Source organism: Hetaerina americana, unplaced genomic scaffold (genome assembly GCF_022747635.1).
Source record: "Hetaerina americana unplaced genomic scaffold, ioHetAmer1.1.p SCAF_6, whole genome shotgun sequence".
Classification (NCBI taxonomy): domain Eukaryota; kingdom Metazoa; phylum Arthropoda; class Insecta; order Odonata; family Calopterygidae; genus Hetaerina; species Hetaerina americana.
In genome coordinates this window covers 77,636,110-77,651,682 of record NW_027287205.1, presented here as the reverse complement: position 1 = coordinate 77,651,682, position 15,573 = coordinate 77,636,110, and the positions used below count along the sequence as shown (strand labels likewise).

General features: G+C 35.1%; 1 protein-coding gene across 1 annotated transcript in view; it reads right to left on the bottom strand.

Moving 5' to 3' along the window:
- Positions 1 to 15,573, bottom strand: part of LOC139695473 (dual oxidase 2-like) — a 77,771-nt gene that overhangs the window by 29,385 nt on the left and 32,813 nt on the right. The window contains exons 12-19 of the mRNA XM_071594259.1: positions 13,753 to 13,928; positions 10,495 to 10,616; positions 7,276 to 7,485; positions 5,960 to 6,085; positions 3,942 to 4,141; positions 817 to 1,002; positions 377 to 517; positions 205 to 286 (exon numbers count right to left, since the gene is read on the bottom strand). Coding sequence (XP_071450360.1) covers positions 205 to 286; positions 377 to 517; positions 817 to 1,002; positions 3,942 to 4,141; positions 5,960 to 6,085; positions 7,276 to 7,485; positions 10,495 to 10,616; positions 13,753 to 13,928 — 1,243 coding nt within the window. The remainder of the gene's footprint in view (positions 1 to 204; positions 287 to 376; positions 518 to 816; positions 1,003 to 3,941; positions 4,142 to 5,959; positions 6,086 to 7,275; positions 7,486 to 10,494; positions 10,617 to 13,752; positions 13,929 to 15,573) is intronic.

Genomic DNA, 15,573 nt, shown 5'->3' with positions numbered 1-15,573 from the left:
CCTCAGGCTGTATCTCAATTGTTGCCATATCAATTACATCAGGATTGTACTTGACACAGTCTTGGTAGATGAATATTAAATTTGATTGGATAGCTACTCGATGCTGATTGAGTGCTGTTACAATAATATAACCTTCTAAATTCTAAAATAAGAGTATTTTGAGATGATAAAATTCATCCATTTTTAAGTAAAATAAAAGCTTACCTTTAGCAAAAACAATCAAGATATCCAGAAACTCACGAAATGAAATAAACCCATTCTTATCCTTATCCACAAGAGTAAACATCTGAAATAATTTTAAGAATTACCATTACTTTAATTATGCAATAATCATTACTTTTCAAAAATCATTCTTTCAAATTTTCAGCAGTCTTACCTTGCTGACAAATTCTGATTCTGGCTTCATGCTTAGGGCATCGGCAAATTCATTGACAGTTAGCTCAGTGTAAATGACTTCTCTGGCTTCATTCGAATCTAGGTTCAAAATCTCCTCTTCTGAGCTACCGATATTGAAGGCCTGAATAGAGAAAAGTTCAGATTATGTACTCGGGGAAATAAAGAAGCCGGTGATGATTTTTATCACAGTTTGTGCCTCATTTAATGGACGCTAATTGCAACTTGTTCAAGATCTTGCTTCTTTTCAAAGGATGACACTGAACATTTTGTTGTCTCTGCCAATTGCTTTTTCAATGGAATTATCTTATTAGCAAAATGTTGCAAATCACTCCAAGAAAATAGCATAATATTCCTCTCTCACATTTGGAACACTAATTTATTATAACAAAAGTAAAACATTCCCGAAAACAGGATACTAACCTGAGAGAAAACAACTCTGAAGAATGTTTCGAGTCGTTTTTGTCTATCTGCTCTTGTAACAGCAAGGTGAAGGGCTGATTTAAGGCGAATAAAAACTCGTTGCTCTGAAATATGCGTCTCCGCAACAAAAATATCCAACAGCTGAAGGAAATTTTCCCGCTGAAATTCACTGTCAAATTTTACAACCTATATAACCCCAAAAAAATCAAAATTAAATCTTAGAATGCTCAGAAATCTACATTAACACAATTACAGAAAAAGACACAAGTTTAGCTGTACTTTGCTCTTATTGGAGTGGATGATTTTGAACAAATTTCCATAAAAAATTAATTAACTGCTTGAGTTCAATTAATTGGGTAATATAATTTTTCTCACCCTCCATTTCACTTATTTTCAAGGCATAAACAATCAAATGGTGCATGATCTACAAATGAAAATGCCCTTCACCCTATTAAATACTTAACACTCGATTAAAAACTCCTTTCATCTCTGGAGTTTGGGAAGAAAAGAAGATGACTTTCTAGCCACACAATAGCAACACCACTTCTCATGGCATACTATATTTTTTTATTGGAGTTTGCACATTCTAGTATGTTACTAGCCAGTGACAAATATTCTACGATTCATCTTAGCTGAACACATCAAGAGAAAGTGTGGATCAAAAAGAAGAAACAAATTGGAACGTCATAGAATTGAACTGCATTATTTCATGAGCTCATGTGAACTTAAAGGTCATGGGCGAAAACTAAACATACAAGGAGGTTATATCAAAAACACTTGAACATCATGAGAGAGAGCCTACAAGTTTCATTACTTACACTTGGAAGGAGTAAGTTCAATTGCTCAAAAATGAAACAATACCAAGGACATGTACATTTTTCTAGTTAGCCTCTCCATTATTCATTATTGTCAATGAAATAATTTCATATTGTATAAAATCATTCCCGTTGACATGGATTGGAACCCGGATCCCTCAATGTCTGGCCGAGTGATTCAGCCAGTTAAGCTATCGAGGCGTCCTCTCAATCTCTGAAATTTTGGGGACTTTAAAGGAACAAGATATTGTGATAAAATACCATACATTCAATGTCACAGGCATTTGTAATATTGATTTTTAGATTTTTTAAAAGATTTTTTTAGATTTTTACACTCTGAAATCGTTGCATTGAAATGCATATTAGTGGATGATTCTGTTAAAAGTTACTTTTACTTTTAAAAAATTACTTTACCTTTTTTTACTACATCTCCCACAGTTTCTTGGAATTTGTCAAAGGTAAAAGCAACCTAAGTTTTAATGCCTGTGGCATTGTGTATGCAAGGTATTTTGTCACAACATCTTGTTCATTTCAAGCACCCATAATTTCAGAGTTTAAGAGGACACCTCGATAGCTTAACTGGCTAAAGCATGGACATTGAGGGATTCAGGTTCAAATTCTGGTCAAGATAAATGATTGGTACACTCTGAATATTAGCATAGAAATGCATATTAGCAGATGACTTTGTTAAAAGTTACTGTTGCGGTACCTCCTGGAGTTTCTTGGAATTTGTCTTTTCTGTCATTTTTCATCATAGTTTTCATGTCCTGAATTCCGTAAATGTAGTTCAATTGTATTATATGATCACTCCCTTTAAAAACAATGTTCTGCGCAGACTCTACAAAAGGTTTTTGATATGCTGAATGAACTTTTTTGTCTGGTGTATTAACAGCTTCAAGTGGGGGCACCAAAGTCTTAGCAAGGGTAAGAGAGAGGAAGAACCAGCCTATGTAAGTCTTTTTCTTTGCAGCAACTCAGAAGAGTGACTGTCATTTTTGAAAAACTACAATGTAAGTATTCCATCCATAATCACTCCCTAACATCACAGAAAATATCACAATTTGAGGTAAGAATTGGGTCGTATGACTTTATCTTTTGGAGAGTCATTTGCTTTCTAAGTGGAATCCTTAGACCTTCCGGTAAGTAGTGTTCAAATATACCTCAGGTTGATTTTTTAAAATCCATTAATCACAGCAGTAGTCGGCGGCATGTTAGAAAAGGGGAAAGAATAGAAGGTTTACATAAAAAGTCTAAGTGAAACATTATGTGCAGTTATATAGCAGTCCAGTCTCCCATCATGCGGCTCATGGAATGTGTTCCTCCTTCCAGTGGTAGAATTAATATTGTCCAAAAATTGCCCTTTGGTAGTTTTGTGAATAGGTCTCAATGTGCTAATCCTACTATTATAGCTGTAACTTACAATAATGTAGCTACACGACACATATTTCTCATTATGTACTTCCATTCACTTCCAATATTTTGGCTGGTCTCAATTTACTTGATAATTGCAAATGTGTCAATAATGAGAGGCATTTTACAATAGCTAGAATATTCTGATGGACAGAGGAACTTGTGAATTTTAACAATAATGTTGTCACAAATATTAGATAAATAAATGTTGCATGGAACATTTCAATATTTTACAATAAATATACGTATACATATACATATACGTATAATACAAATTTTATGTGCATCAATTGTTGCATCGAGGAGAAAGAATGGATTTTAAATGAGAATGACCTCAAGGCCTAGGTAGATTCATGAGTGATAATGGTTATAACATGTGGATCCAACAGAATACATTTTCATTTACTTGGCCCATTTTAGCACACATATCAGACCAAAAACACTGGCCAATTCAGTGGCATTCCAACCCCTACTTAAGGTGCTTTGTGGATGGCACTTTGAGTTAATAGTTACACCGCCCATCAGATGAGACGTTAAGCTGTGGACCCCTTGGCGCCTTTTGTTAAGAGTAGGCTAATGCCGACACTGGGTTTCTCTCCACCCTTCATCCTTTCCCATTCATCCCCTATGGTGCTAATGAACTCAGCTGTTGGTCACCTCCCTAAAAACTACTAACTGACTAACTGCACACAGTAATTGCCATTAACTCTATGCTAACAGCAAATCAGGGTACATAAATGTGGTACAGAAAAATTTAAAGGAAATACCAAAAAACATCACAATTATGATATGAATGAGATGAGCATGCTACAGAGGGTAGCTGCTGGAAATATTGTGCTTTATGAATAGCACAATCTATTTTATATTAACAAATTATGCCTGCTAAAATTAAGAACTTACCAAATCATAATCATGGCTGACTCTCAACAGGATATGAGGGCTTCCATTTATTATGAATATCTCAAGGTGTGGAGTATGTGCAACAACCATAAATCTCAAAAGGCTGCCCTTCTGACTCAGAATCTGTATCTGCTTCTTGACTGAATCTAACATCAGAACAACTCTTCGAGATCCCTCTCCTCTACCTAACCATTCTTCAACTGTGAAAATAATTGCAAGGATTAAAATAAAATAGTTAAATCATCAGCTATGCTTTGGGTTTAAATGGTAAAAATATGATTAATAAGCACTTTGAGATCAGGTATTTCATGAAAACTTATTTCCTATTTCAATATTTTTCTTTTTGAGGCATAATTATTATTGAGATAAAAATCACACCATAATCACAACAGCGGACCATATAGGGAGAGACCACTAAATGCTAACAAAAATCAACTAGCAGTACATGGTTAAATTCTTATTGTTTTGATGAAGTTGATGAAATGTTTGTGTCATGAATGCCAAAACAGTAAATGTTCTCAGTATGTAACTAATGACTATTGCCCCCATCACTGCATACTCTAAAGATTTACATAACTATTTATATGGACATACAATAACTCTATGGACCTGAGTCTATGGTGTTAAAGTTTACAAATAACTAGCCCCCAAGGTTAACGCTAAAGTAAAGTAATGAAGCTAAGATGTGTTTACAAGAAAAAGTTATTAAAATTTCTTCAGAATAAAATTTTATTCTGTAAAAAACCTATTTTGATACTATAATAGGTAGACCTACAATATACCCAGCCTATTTTCTAATTTGTGTGTATTTCCTTATATTTTATACTTGTCCACCCAAATTGACCCTTTACATGCCCTACATTTGTTGTTTTAACAAATCTCTGGACAAATAAGTATATAATTATAATTCACTGAGTCAATGATCAAATATTAGAAATGCTTTCAATGAAACACAGCACAAGAACATTGAGATGAAAGTAAATAAAGAAAATTTTTTCTAAGTTAGCCAATGTGTGCTCGAAAAGAAGCAAAATATTATAATTTTAATTCTTTTATATTTGAGCTCCAAAAATATTTCTGCTGAGTATAGCACTTTAGTTGTCAGCCAGGAGCATTAAAGTCTACAGATTTATCTTACTAAATAAATTGACCTGGTTTCCGGAGGCAGCATTTTAAGCTTTTTTATATACTTGCTTTCATCACTGAGCTATCTGGAACTGTACAAATGCACATTGGAGGAGTATGTACGTAAGATTTCCATGATACACATAAGAATTTTACTTGTAGAGATGCTGTCTATGCATCATGAGGCAGGTTTGTTAATTAAAGGAATTTGGAAACCATTTTGCAATAACTCCTCATTTTTCTCCTTATTTCAATTGTCATGCCATCTATAAGCAGAGGCTTTTAAAGTAAGAGGAATTAAAGGTCTAATATTAGAGTAAAGTTCTATTTATCACATTTGAGTCACCAAAATAATTATATCAATTGAAAATATAGAGTTAAAAAGAGATACAGCCAATACAATCTATACTGCATAGACATTTTATTTTACTTCCACCATGCTCTTCATCCTCTTCTATCAATAACTCTATTAACATGTTGTAACAAAAGTCTAATAATCTTTTTTCACAGCCAGAGATCGTAACAAAATATTTTTTAACGTTAAAAAATAATCTATTCGTTACCTACCACTGAAACACTTTCCTCCCAATCCTTTTGCAAATAAACCCCATTGGGTGAACATAGATGCCTGAGACCAATTACATAAATCTAAATTATGCATCAACTTTCTAGGGTAAGCACCACTACACCCATTAGTATATTTTGCTCATGCATTAAAATATGATTTATGAGTCTACAAACATATCTTCATGCAGTAACTCAATCCAAGGGAGGCAGTATTAGAAAGTTTTCAGAGATTAAAAATTCATCCTTATATAAATGACCTATAAGGATGTTATCAAACATGAATGTTTACTCTATGGTGAAAAGTCTACTATAGTTGCTGCACTCACCAGAGAAAGGGGTGCTTGCATCCAGATCTGAAAATGATTCCCGAACCCGTCCAGCTATCTCCAGCTGTTTCTTGGATTCCAATTGCTCCTTCCAGTTGATCATCAAAAGAAGAAGACTAATCAAGCCTTCAAAAGAGTCAGAAGTGTGTTTTTATGTCCTAATAAAAATGGAATCCTTTATAAAACCTCAAAAACACAGTTAATTATAAATTTATATTAATCAATAACATTATTAGAGATCCAAGCATATCAACCATGTAAATCTAATATATTATTTTCTTGGAAAGAATTTGTTTCACAGCAGTAATTTGGAAATTTACTTTGAAATGGTGAGTCTTAAGACAGACCACTGGATATGTATCTGCACATTTAAGCAGTATTTAGAGTAGACAAAGAGTATTTAAACAAGAAAAGTAATTAACACTAAAACAGAATGGATTTAGGTCTCTGATATATTTATTTTTTGCTTATATTTTATAATACTGAATCCTACCCTATCCCATTGAAAGGATTAAGTGTTTTGCTGCCATGCCTGTTTGTTTGTTTACAAAAGATGAACTTGGAAAGCTCATTGTCAATCTTCAAAAATTGTATCATGTGAACAGAACTTCCATATCCTATATATGATCTCAGCTAATTAGTAAATATAAGCTGTAAATGCCATGACTGTGACTGAGGAATATTATTGCATTGGCAAATGAATTGACTTTTTATGAACTTATTGCCATTATTAGGTAGACTACCATTTTGGGCAGGTTTTGGATGTATGCAATGTATACAACAATACTTTTCTTTTTCTCCCCTAGCCAAACACAATCACCCAGTACTGCAATAAAACCCTCAATTCCTAATACTTCTTTCCACACTTCATTCTGCCCAATGTCCCAATCCTATTCCAGCCCCTTCTTTGTTTGCCTAACAATCCTCCTCTATCACAGTCTTCAACATACCATTGTCAATCAATATGCTTTGCATCCATTTTGCCTGTCTCCTTATGATTTCTCCCAACAATCCTCTCTTATACCTGACCATTCCTAGCACTTCCTTGTTTGTTTTCCTCTCTATCCACTTAATCTTCTCCATCCTTCTCCAAACCCACATTTCAAATGCCTCTAAATCTCTGCCCCATCATCCTGCTTCAACAACCATGTTTCTGCGCAGTACAAAACCATGCTCCCTTCTCCTATTTCTCCATACTAACATTCTAAACGCCTAAATTTCTATGGAATCTATTAAGTCCCCTAAGTTTTTTAATTAAAGATGGGCTGAATTTTGAATGTTAATATATATTTGGTAATATAAATGCACTCACTCACCCACAATAATAACTCCTATTCCAGTGTAGGTCATAGCAAATGCAGTTTCACTCCCCCAAAAGTAATCATATGTTTTTGGCTGTTTGCATTCTTCAATTAATTTATCCTGAATGGCAGGAAGAGAATAACATTCTCGTTCCTCTTGATTTGGAATCCTTCTACAGGTACTTTTCTTCATATTGGATTGGCATTTGACGTGTAATTCATTTACTAGAAAAAAGACCATTATAATAACATATAGGCAAATAATAACAATAAGAACAATACTTAAACCTAGATGGGTAAACACAGTAGTGAAGTAGTAGTAGTATTTGGGGGTGGCGACCGACAGTTGAGGTCATTTTGGCCATTAGAGATGGTTGGTAAAGGAAGGCTGGAGAGAAACCCAGTGCCGGCATAAGCCTACTCTTGTTGAAAGGTGCCAAGGGGCCCACAGTTTAACACCCCATCCAACGGAGGCCGTACTCACTCAAAGTGCTCTCCACAAAGTACCTCAAGTAGGGATCAGGATTCCTCTGAAAAATATTGGTTGTCTCCAGGATTTGAACCCGGGCCCTCATGGGTAAACATGTAACAGACATTCACCGCAAGAAATGCAGCAACTTTCTTCCTCAAAGTTAAACAAATTATGCATTTAATAAGCGGAAATCTTCCCAGAAGTTTCCACAAGTGCAAGAAATAATGTTCTAAAGACTCAACACACATATCATTAGATTGACGATGAATATTGGGATACTTGGTTTCATGAAAAAATTTGCATTTTGCCAATAAATTGAGTATTTTATCAGGAGAGGTACAAATATTCTGTTTTGCAGCTATGAGGCTAAAATCAATTAAAGTGAAAGTTGATTTTGTTTACATCTCTTGTCAAGAATATCTTGTACAATAACTCAATTAGTGTATGCTGTGGAAACCTCTACAATGTTCTTCATTAAAACCAATAGCTTCATTCGCAAAAAAAATTCTACCAATATTCCTCATTTCCACATTATGACACCTTTCCTTAGCACTGTTGATTTTCTCTCTCTCTCTTAGCACCAACATGATTTTCATAATTTGGGTGAGTTTGAGTTTCTGTTTGCTTCTCCTTATAATTCATGTGCCTGCTTCTTCACGGATAGTTGACATTTACCATGCTTTGTGAAAGATGGAGGAAGATCTATAACAGAAGGAGAATACTAAACTTTTATATTCTTACAATAAATACTATGAAATCTATACTTATCAATTCTTCAAATCTATTTCTCATTATATTGTATCCTTTGAATTCTAAGAAAAAAATCACTACCAGTTATTTTTTATCAATTAGTAATAGTCATTTTTCATCATTACCATATGGCTCGTCTCGTCGGTTTGCGGTTTGTGCTCTGCAAATTTGGATGTTAATGACGAGATTATCACTTGTGACTAAGGGTGCTCTGTCAAATTTCAATTAAATAGGACCAGGCTTCCTTTATATACATTATCTAGTGCTCCAAAAAAGTTCCATGAATCAGTGTATCAATGCAAGGATTGTGCAGCTATACCTTTTCACCATTTCCAGGATGTTCTTTTAATATTTGACAAAGTTGCTGCCACAAAAAATTAGCTGAGCTCCAATGTATTCTTCTTTCGATCAACTGTTGAAGCCTGTGTTGATTTAATCCAGTGTCAGTCGGATGAAATTAGGTCACTGAATGCCAAAGTCCAATCTCTCAAGTTGCTGATTTGTGTTGCTCCTAGTGTACCCACTCGCACCTCTAGCTATCAAGGCTCATTGGTTGAAATGAAGTGAAATCAGCCAAATGGTGCATCAAAGCACCCTTCAAATGGCAGAATGGATTATTCCCATGCATGTTCCAGGACTAATCTACTGTTGGGAAATGTGGTCATTGATGACGACAATATATCCATGAAGATTGCTGGGTCAGCTAGTGGTAGCCAAAATCAAGTTCCAAGTGCTTTCCCTTACAATGTTCTAAGTCATGTAAGTTCAGTGAATGGCGATAAAAAGAAAAATGATAGTTCAAAGTTGAGTACTAATTTACCTATACCCAGAGAGAACACGCCTCATGAGCTGTCCCAGTTGGTGGGTAACAAGTGGGTTAAGGTTACTGGTCCAAGAAGGAGATTTTTGGTCATACAGGTACATACCTATATATAGGTCACCCTCGGCTAGTTTAATGTAATTTCCACCCTTTGTTAGGCCATCAATAAGAATAATCTCTTTTGCAACCCAGAAAACACTGACCTTCACTCTTCTTGCAAGTGAATTCAACTTAAAACTTTTGTGGAATAGGGCTTCCAGTTTCTGTCCTTTGCTTTCATTGCCATTTCATTTCTATAATGCATTGGCGAACCCAAGTCTCATCAACAGTAGCAAATTGGCACACACTAAATCAGTTTGATGCTTCTAAAAATGGTCCAAAAAGGGCCAAGAAAGTTTCTTTTCACACTTTTTTATCAGTATTTATCAAGTGTGGCATCCATCTCGCACAATGCTATTTCATATTTAATTTTTCGAGTAAAACGCAACACACTTTTTTCTGATATGCCTATAGTGTCAGCTATTTCACACAACTTCAATCACAACCATCCAATACCACATTGTGCACTTTCTTCATGTTTTCATCCGTGGTTTCAGTTTTTGGGCATTATTTAAGTGGATCATCTTCAAAAGAAATTCTGCAAGATTTGCATTCAGCAACATTAAAAGTCTTGAAGAGTTAAAGCAAACACAAGACAAAACCTATAAAACTATGCTCTAACATTTATGTTTCATGCTGAATAATCTACATTTGGGTATCAGATTCTACCAGGTAAGCAGAGGTGGCACAGGAAAAGTATCTAGCACCCCATAACCTGATGCATGAATTTCACTCCAATGGGCTTAGATGACATTGCAACATTGTATAAGTTATACCCTCACCTATCAAACCAACCTTTGGGCCGATTTCTCTGCAGTTGAAGTTAAATTACATCAATTATAATAACTAGAGGACTTCCCACAGTTTCCAGATCAAGTTAAATGGAGGATTTCACAGGTGACAATTGATTCTAGTCTAAATGGATGTATCTGTAACTGTAGGGCCACATAATGAGACAATATGCTAAGACAAATACTTTGGTGATGCAAGGAAATGATTTATTTTTACTACTTGGGGGGATATTTTTCCCTGAAAACATGGCAACATGGTATGCCATTGAAATCTGATTACTAAATTAATAATGTTAACTTACAACTTTCAGGAGCCATGAAAGGATTTAGCTGAATGTCACCAATTTCCATTTTTGTAACAGTCATTACAATGTCGTAAATTGTCAGCTTCTCAATTCTTTGCACTTCTTCCTTTGTAAACAAACTAAAAATAAAAATTAATATGTAATAGTAAATGGAGACAATTTCATGTGCTAAAAGCAGTAATTTATAAAAGTTGACACCACTAAAATGAGTAATAAATGGAAGAAATATGGGCATTCATACCAAGATGGACTTAGCTTTATAATTGTAGCTAAATGGGAAGAGAAAAACCATAAGACTAAAATAAACACTGAGAGAATAATTTTATAACATTAAATTACAAGGTAAAACTACAGTGAAAAGAAAGGAAACAAAATATTCAACCAGCTTAAGAAATTATTAATCTTATAAACTCCACCATTACCCTTAATGGCATGAGAACCTATGAGGGTAGTCTGAAAAGTTTCCAACCTAACAAATTAATGAGATATTTTTCTTCAAATTTATTTATATTTTTCAGCATAATCTCCTTTTAAATTGATGCACTTTTTACACCAATGCTCCAACTTTTTTAACCATTCCGAATAGTAGTTGACATCTTAGAGTTCGATAATCCTCTCATCCAATCAAAATCTCTGCCCTCCAAGGGAAACTTTAAGGGTAGGAAACAGGAAAAAATTGCTGGGGGTCAGATCTGGTGAATATGGTGAGTGGTCAACTAATTGCCTGTGGGGTTGGCCCCATATGGATATGAGAATGGCCTGTGGGGTTTATTCCCACTGGCCATATCCATTTTTAAATCACAAAAAAAGTTGTACGATTGATAGCTAATGTTAGATATGATGCCCCTAGTCTTCCATTATTTAGGCAGTTTGACCTTTTACATCTCCTGTGAATTTTTGTATTTAGTACTGTAGTATACACAAAAATGAACCTAAAGACTTTCCCTACTAATGCTGACGTTCACAACCACAGTACCCGCAATATAAATAATCTACACATCAATTTTGTATGCACAAGATGCACCTACTAAGGGCCCAAGAACATAGCACTTATATTGTACAATAAACTTCCTTCTTTTATGAAATCTAATGCATGTTTAGTAACCTTTAAGAGTAAATTATGATATTTTTTATTTGAAAGAATGTTTTATAGTCTGGATGAATACCTGTCTTATAATCAATGAATGTGTCTGTATTCAGCTTGAATTGTATCCTCATGTTTCTATTGTTTTACATACGAGGGTCATCCGGAAAGTAGCACCCGTTCGTGCCGCATGAAGTGCTGACGACGCGAGTAGCCGCTGGACGAGGTCAGATAGCTTCAGTGGCTTGTCTGCCTTCTCTGAGCCAAGTTGCGTGACGCTAGCATTGCCTGTGTTGTTTCTGTGATTGTTTACAATGTTTAAAAAAATTGAGAACGCCGCCAGTTGTGAAGTGAGGGCAGTGATTAAATTCCTCAATGCAAGAAACGTTCGCCCATGTGATATTCATCGCCAATTAAAGGAGGTGTATGGAGACAATGTAATGGACGAGTCGTCTGTTCGGCGGTGGTGTCGCAACTTCAACATGGGGAGGGGGAACACACACGACGATGAGCGTTCGGGGAGACCGTCTGTCATTACAGACCAACTGGTGAGCTCAGTTGACGAATTCGTGAGGAACGATCGGCGCGTCACAATTGATGACATCTGTGAGCATTTTCCCAATGTTTCTCGAACAATTGTTCATGAAATTGTTAAACACCATCTGCATTATGCAAAAATTTGTGCAAGATGGGTCCCTCGCGTATCTCAATGAGCTGGCGGCGAAGGACTATGCAGCAGGAATACAGAAACTTGTCACACGTTATGACAAATGCCTTAATTTGCTTGGAGATTATGTTGAGAAGTAGTTTAAAGTATCCTCTTTCAAATAAAATTTTTTATGTTTGTTAATATTTACTTTTGTGTCTTTATTTCACGAACGGGTACTACTTTCCGGATGACCCTCGTACATATATGTATATTCTGCTTTGACAAAAGCTATACCACATGGTCTCCTGGGGAGTAAATGATGATATGATATATACAAAAAACATGCGAATTTACATTGGAGCAACAGCAACTGAGTCAAAGCTTTCCAGGGAATTCTCCATAGAGAATCTATATTTTATTCCAAAAATATTTACCGCAGTGCGAGAAAAATATTCATAAGGAGATGGAGAGTTGAAAATATTCCCACTAGTTTTACAGTAAACCTTTGATTATCCATTTTCAGAATATACTAGCTACTCTCTTCTCAGCACCTCAAAATATTAATAAATTACAATCACAAATATAATTAAATGCTTTGAAACTTTTACATAAGTTTTAAAAAATGCAAGCTTAAATACCTGGACTTTTTTAAAAGCTCTTAATCTTCCAGAATCAAAAATTGCCAATAGTATATAATGTTGAAACTGTAACAGTTTCGTACTATTCATTCTTTCCAATTATTGTTTCCCTCACATTCACCAGCCCTGAGAATCCCATATTCTCATTGAAGGCAAGAAAACACAGTTTTACCTTGCAACAAATAGGTCATCAACTATCTAAACTGAATTGTTTTAATGGCATCATACGATGAATTTGAATCCATATATCAGCGGTCCCTTGTCAAGGTTCTTCATTTGTTTTTTTCCTGGCTACAAGATTGGTTTAGTTTTCTGAGGGAAATTCTGAGGTTTGTTCTGGCCCACTTGATCAGATAGTTCTGATCTAGAAAACTGTAATTCGACCCCTATAAAATGGCCATATGTATGGCTAAAATGGCTAAACATATCCAGTTAAATCATGACCATATTGTCCATGTATTTAGGTTATATGTGTTTCTCGATTATTTGTGTTTCATTATGCATCCATTAGCACACAGATAATATCAAGAGTTCACTGTATTTCAGGGTATTGCCACAAGCAGACAACAAGGAAAAAAACAAAAACAATGGTACATTAGCATGAACAGTATGGAAGGAAAAATGTGGCACTTGACAGCAAACTAAAAGTTAGAGACTACCCAAAGGACAGACTGAGTGTTTGCAAAGTCCCCCTCAGAGAGAAAGGCCCCAGGAACAGATCACTGACTTTAAAGCAAGAGAAAGAAAATTTTGATTTTGGATTAAATGGATACTATGCCCAGTACAAATGTCACCCAAACATTTTTTGGTTGCTGAGAGGAGAAAAGTGATTGATTGCTTCATAATACAAGGTTTTAATTTAAATTGAGTAGCCTTTGACTCACCCATTATTATGGTTGGCATACCAAAACCTATCACCATCTCTGATTCTCTTGAACTGATGCATGATGATTTTTTTGAATAATTCACCTGGTCCACCAGCCGTTTCTAAAAGACCTCCAACCCATAGGTCTATGTCATCCAGGGATTTATTGTATAGCTTGATTAGTTCTGGCAATATCTGCAAATAAATTTCATACAGGCAGGTAAGAAAGTGTATCCCTCATTTAAAAAACATAAGGAAGAATGTCTCATTAGAGTGTCATCTCAAATCTTAAATGAAGAACACAATGAATTTGTCCAATGTTCTTCATACATTCGATACAATGTACATTCAATGCATTCTTCAATACATTGTGTTCTTTATTTAATGAACATGAACTTCCACAAAGTTGAGCCGGAAACAATTGAATGCCATCTCAATATTAATAACTATTTTAAAATGAAGATTTTTGTACTGCCATAAATTTCAATTATTCAATGTGAACTAGTTATTGAATCAGAATAGATCAATTTAAAAATAGGTTCCTAAACCATATAGACACACAACCCTTTTTACGACTTATATCCATTATACACTAGAATTTTTACAATTCTTCACAAATAGTGAGAATAGAATCATTGTTTTTCAAACAAACACTTTGCGCAAAATATCAAAGTCTATAGGACACTTCTTTGAAATTGTGTTTAAATTGTCATACTTATCACAGTTCCTTTGCTAATGTCATTTTTCAAATCTTTGCACACTTTGAACCCAACGTGTTGTCAGTTAATAGACTTTACCCTTAAAACTCTTCAACAGTCCAATTATTTTACATATCATTTATTGAGAAACAGGTTTTTCATCAGCAATGACATCATGCTCATGAACATCATTTCTTTTCAATTACAGTGGAACCTCACTTAACAAACACCTCGCACAGCAAGTAATTCCCAAAGCAAGTGAAAATATTGGTCGTGCAAAGGACTCATTTAACAAGCAAATTTTTGCATGGGGAGAGAAAAGGTGTGGGGAATTCCAGGATTAATTGGATGCCTGCTACTTCAGTTTGTGTTTAGCCCTCATTCTGCTAGCATCTTAGCATTGCTAGTGATCACACATTTTTCCAAACTTGTGTTCAGACACATTATTTGTGTTTTTTGAGCAAAATTAATAATATTTTGCGCATATTTTCATAAATGATCCCAAAGAAAAATCTGTTGAAAGAAAGCTAGTGGAGAGTAAAAATAATTGTGGAAATGAATATTAAAATTATTGAAAATTGGGAACGGGGTGTGAGTGTGGCTGATCTAGTGAGCACATCAACAATTGGTCTAGTAGGCAAAACAACGATTAGCCTTTTCTTCAAGAACATGGACAAATCTAAGGAGATAGATACTTCAAAAAGAATAACTAGAATATCCAATATTAATTAAAAATTGGCAATTTTCCACAAAATAAAATTTAATATGACTGGTTTCAATGTAGCTATATCATCATCCGCTTCTCCCTCTGGCCCCAGGAGTATAGCGCCGCTCCGTGGGATGCACGCCCAACACGAAATCCTCCTCCATCCAGCTATGATGTTCTCTCCGGACTTTGATGGTCTTTACATGCAGTTACTTTGTCTTCCCCACCCCCTTCCCCTTCCCCAATCATATAGTTACCCAAGCTGCCTTCCCTCCCTCATCCCCTCTTTTCTACTACCCTCCCCTTACTTGCTTTTAAGTATGTATACTGGACTCTGAGTGATGACTGTTGCCTGATGATGATGTAGTTACATTGAAACCGGTCGTATTAAATTTTATTTTGTGGAAACTTGCCAATTTTTAATTACCCATGATAT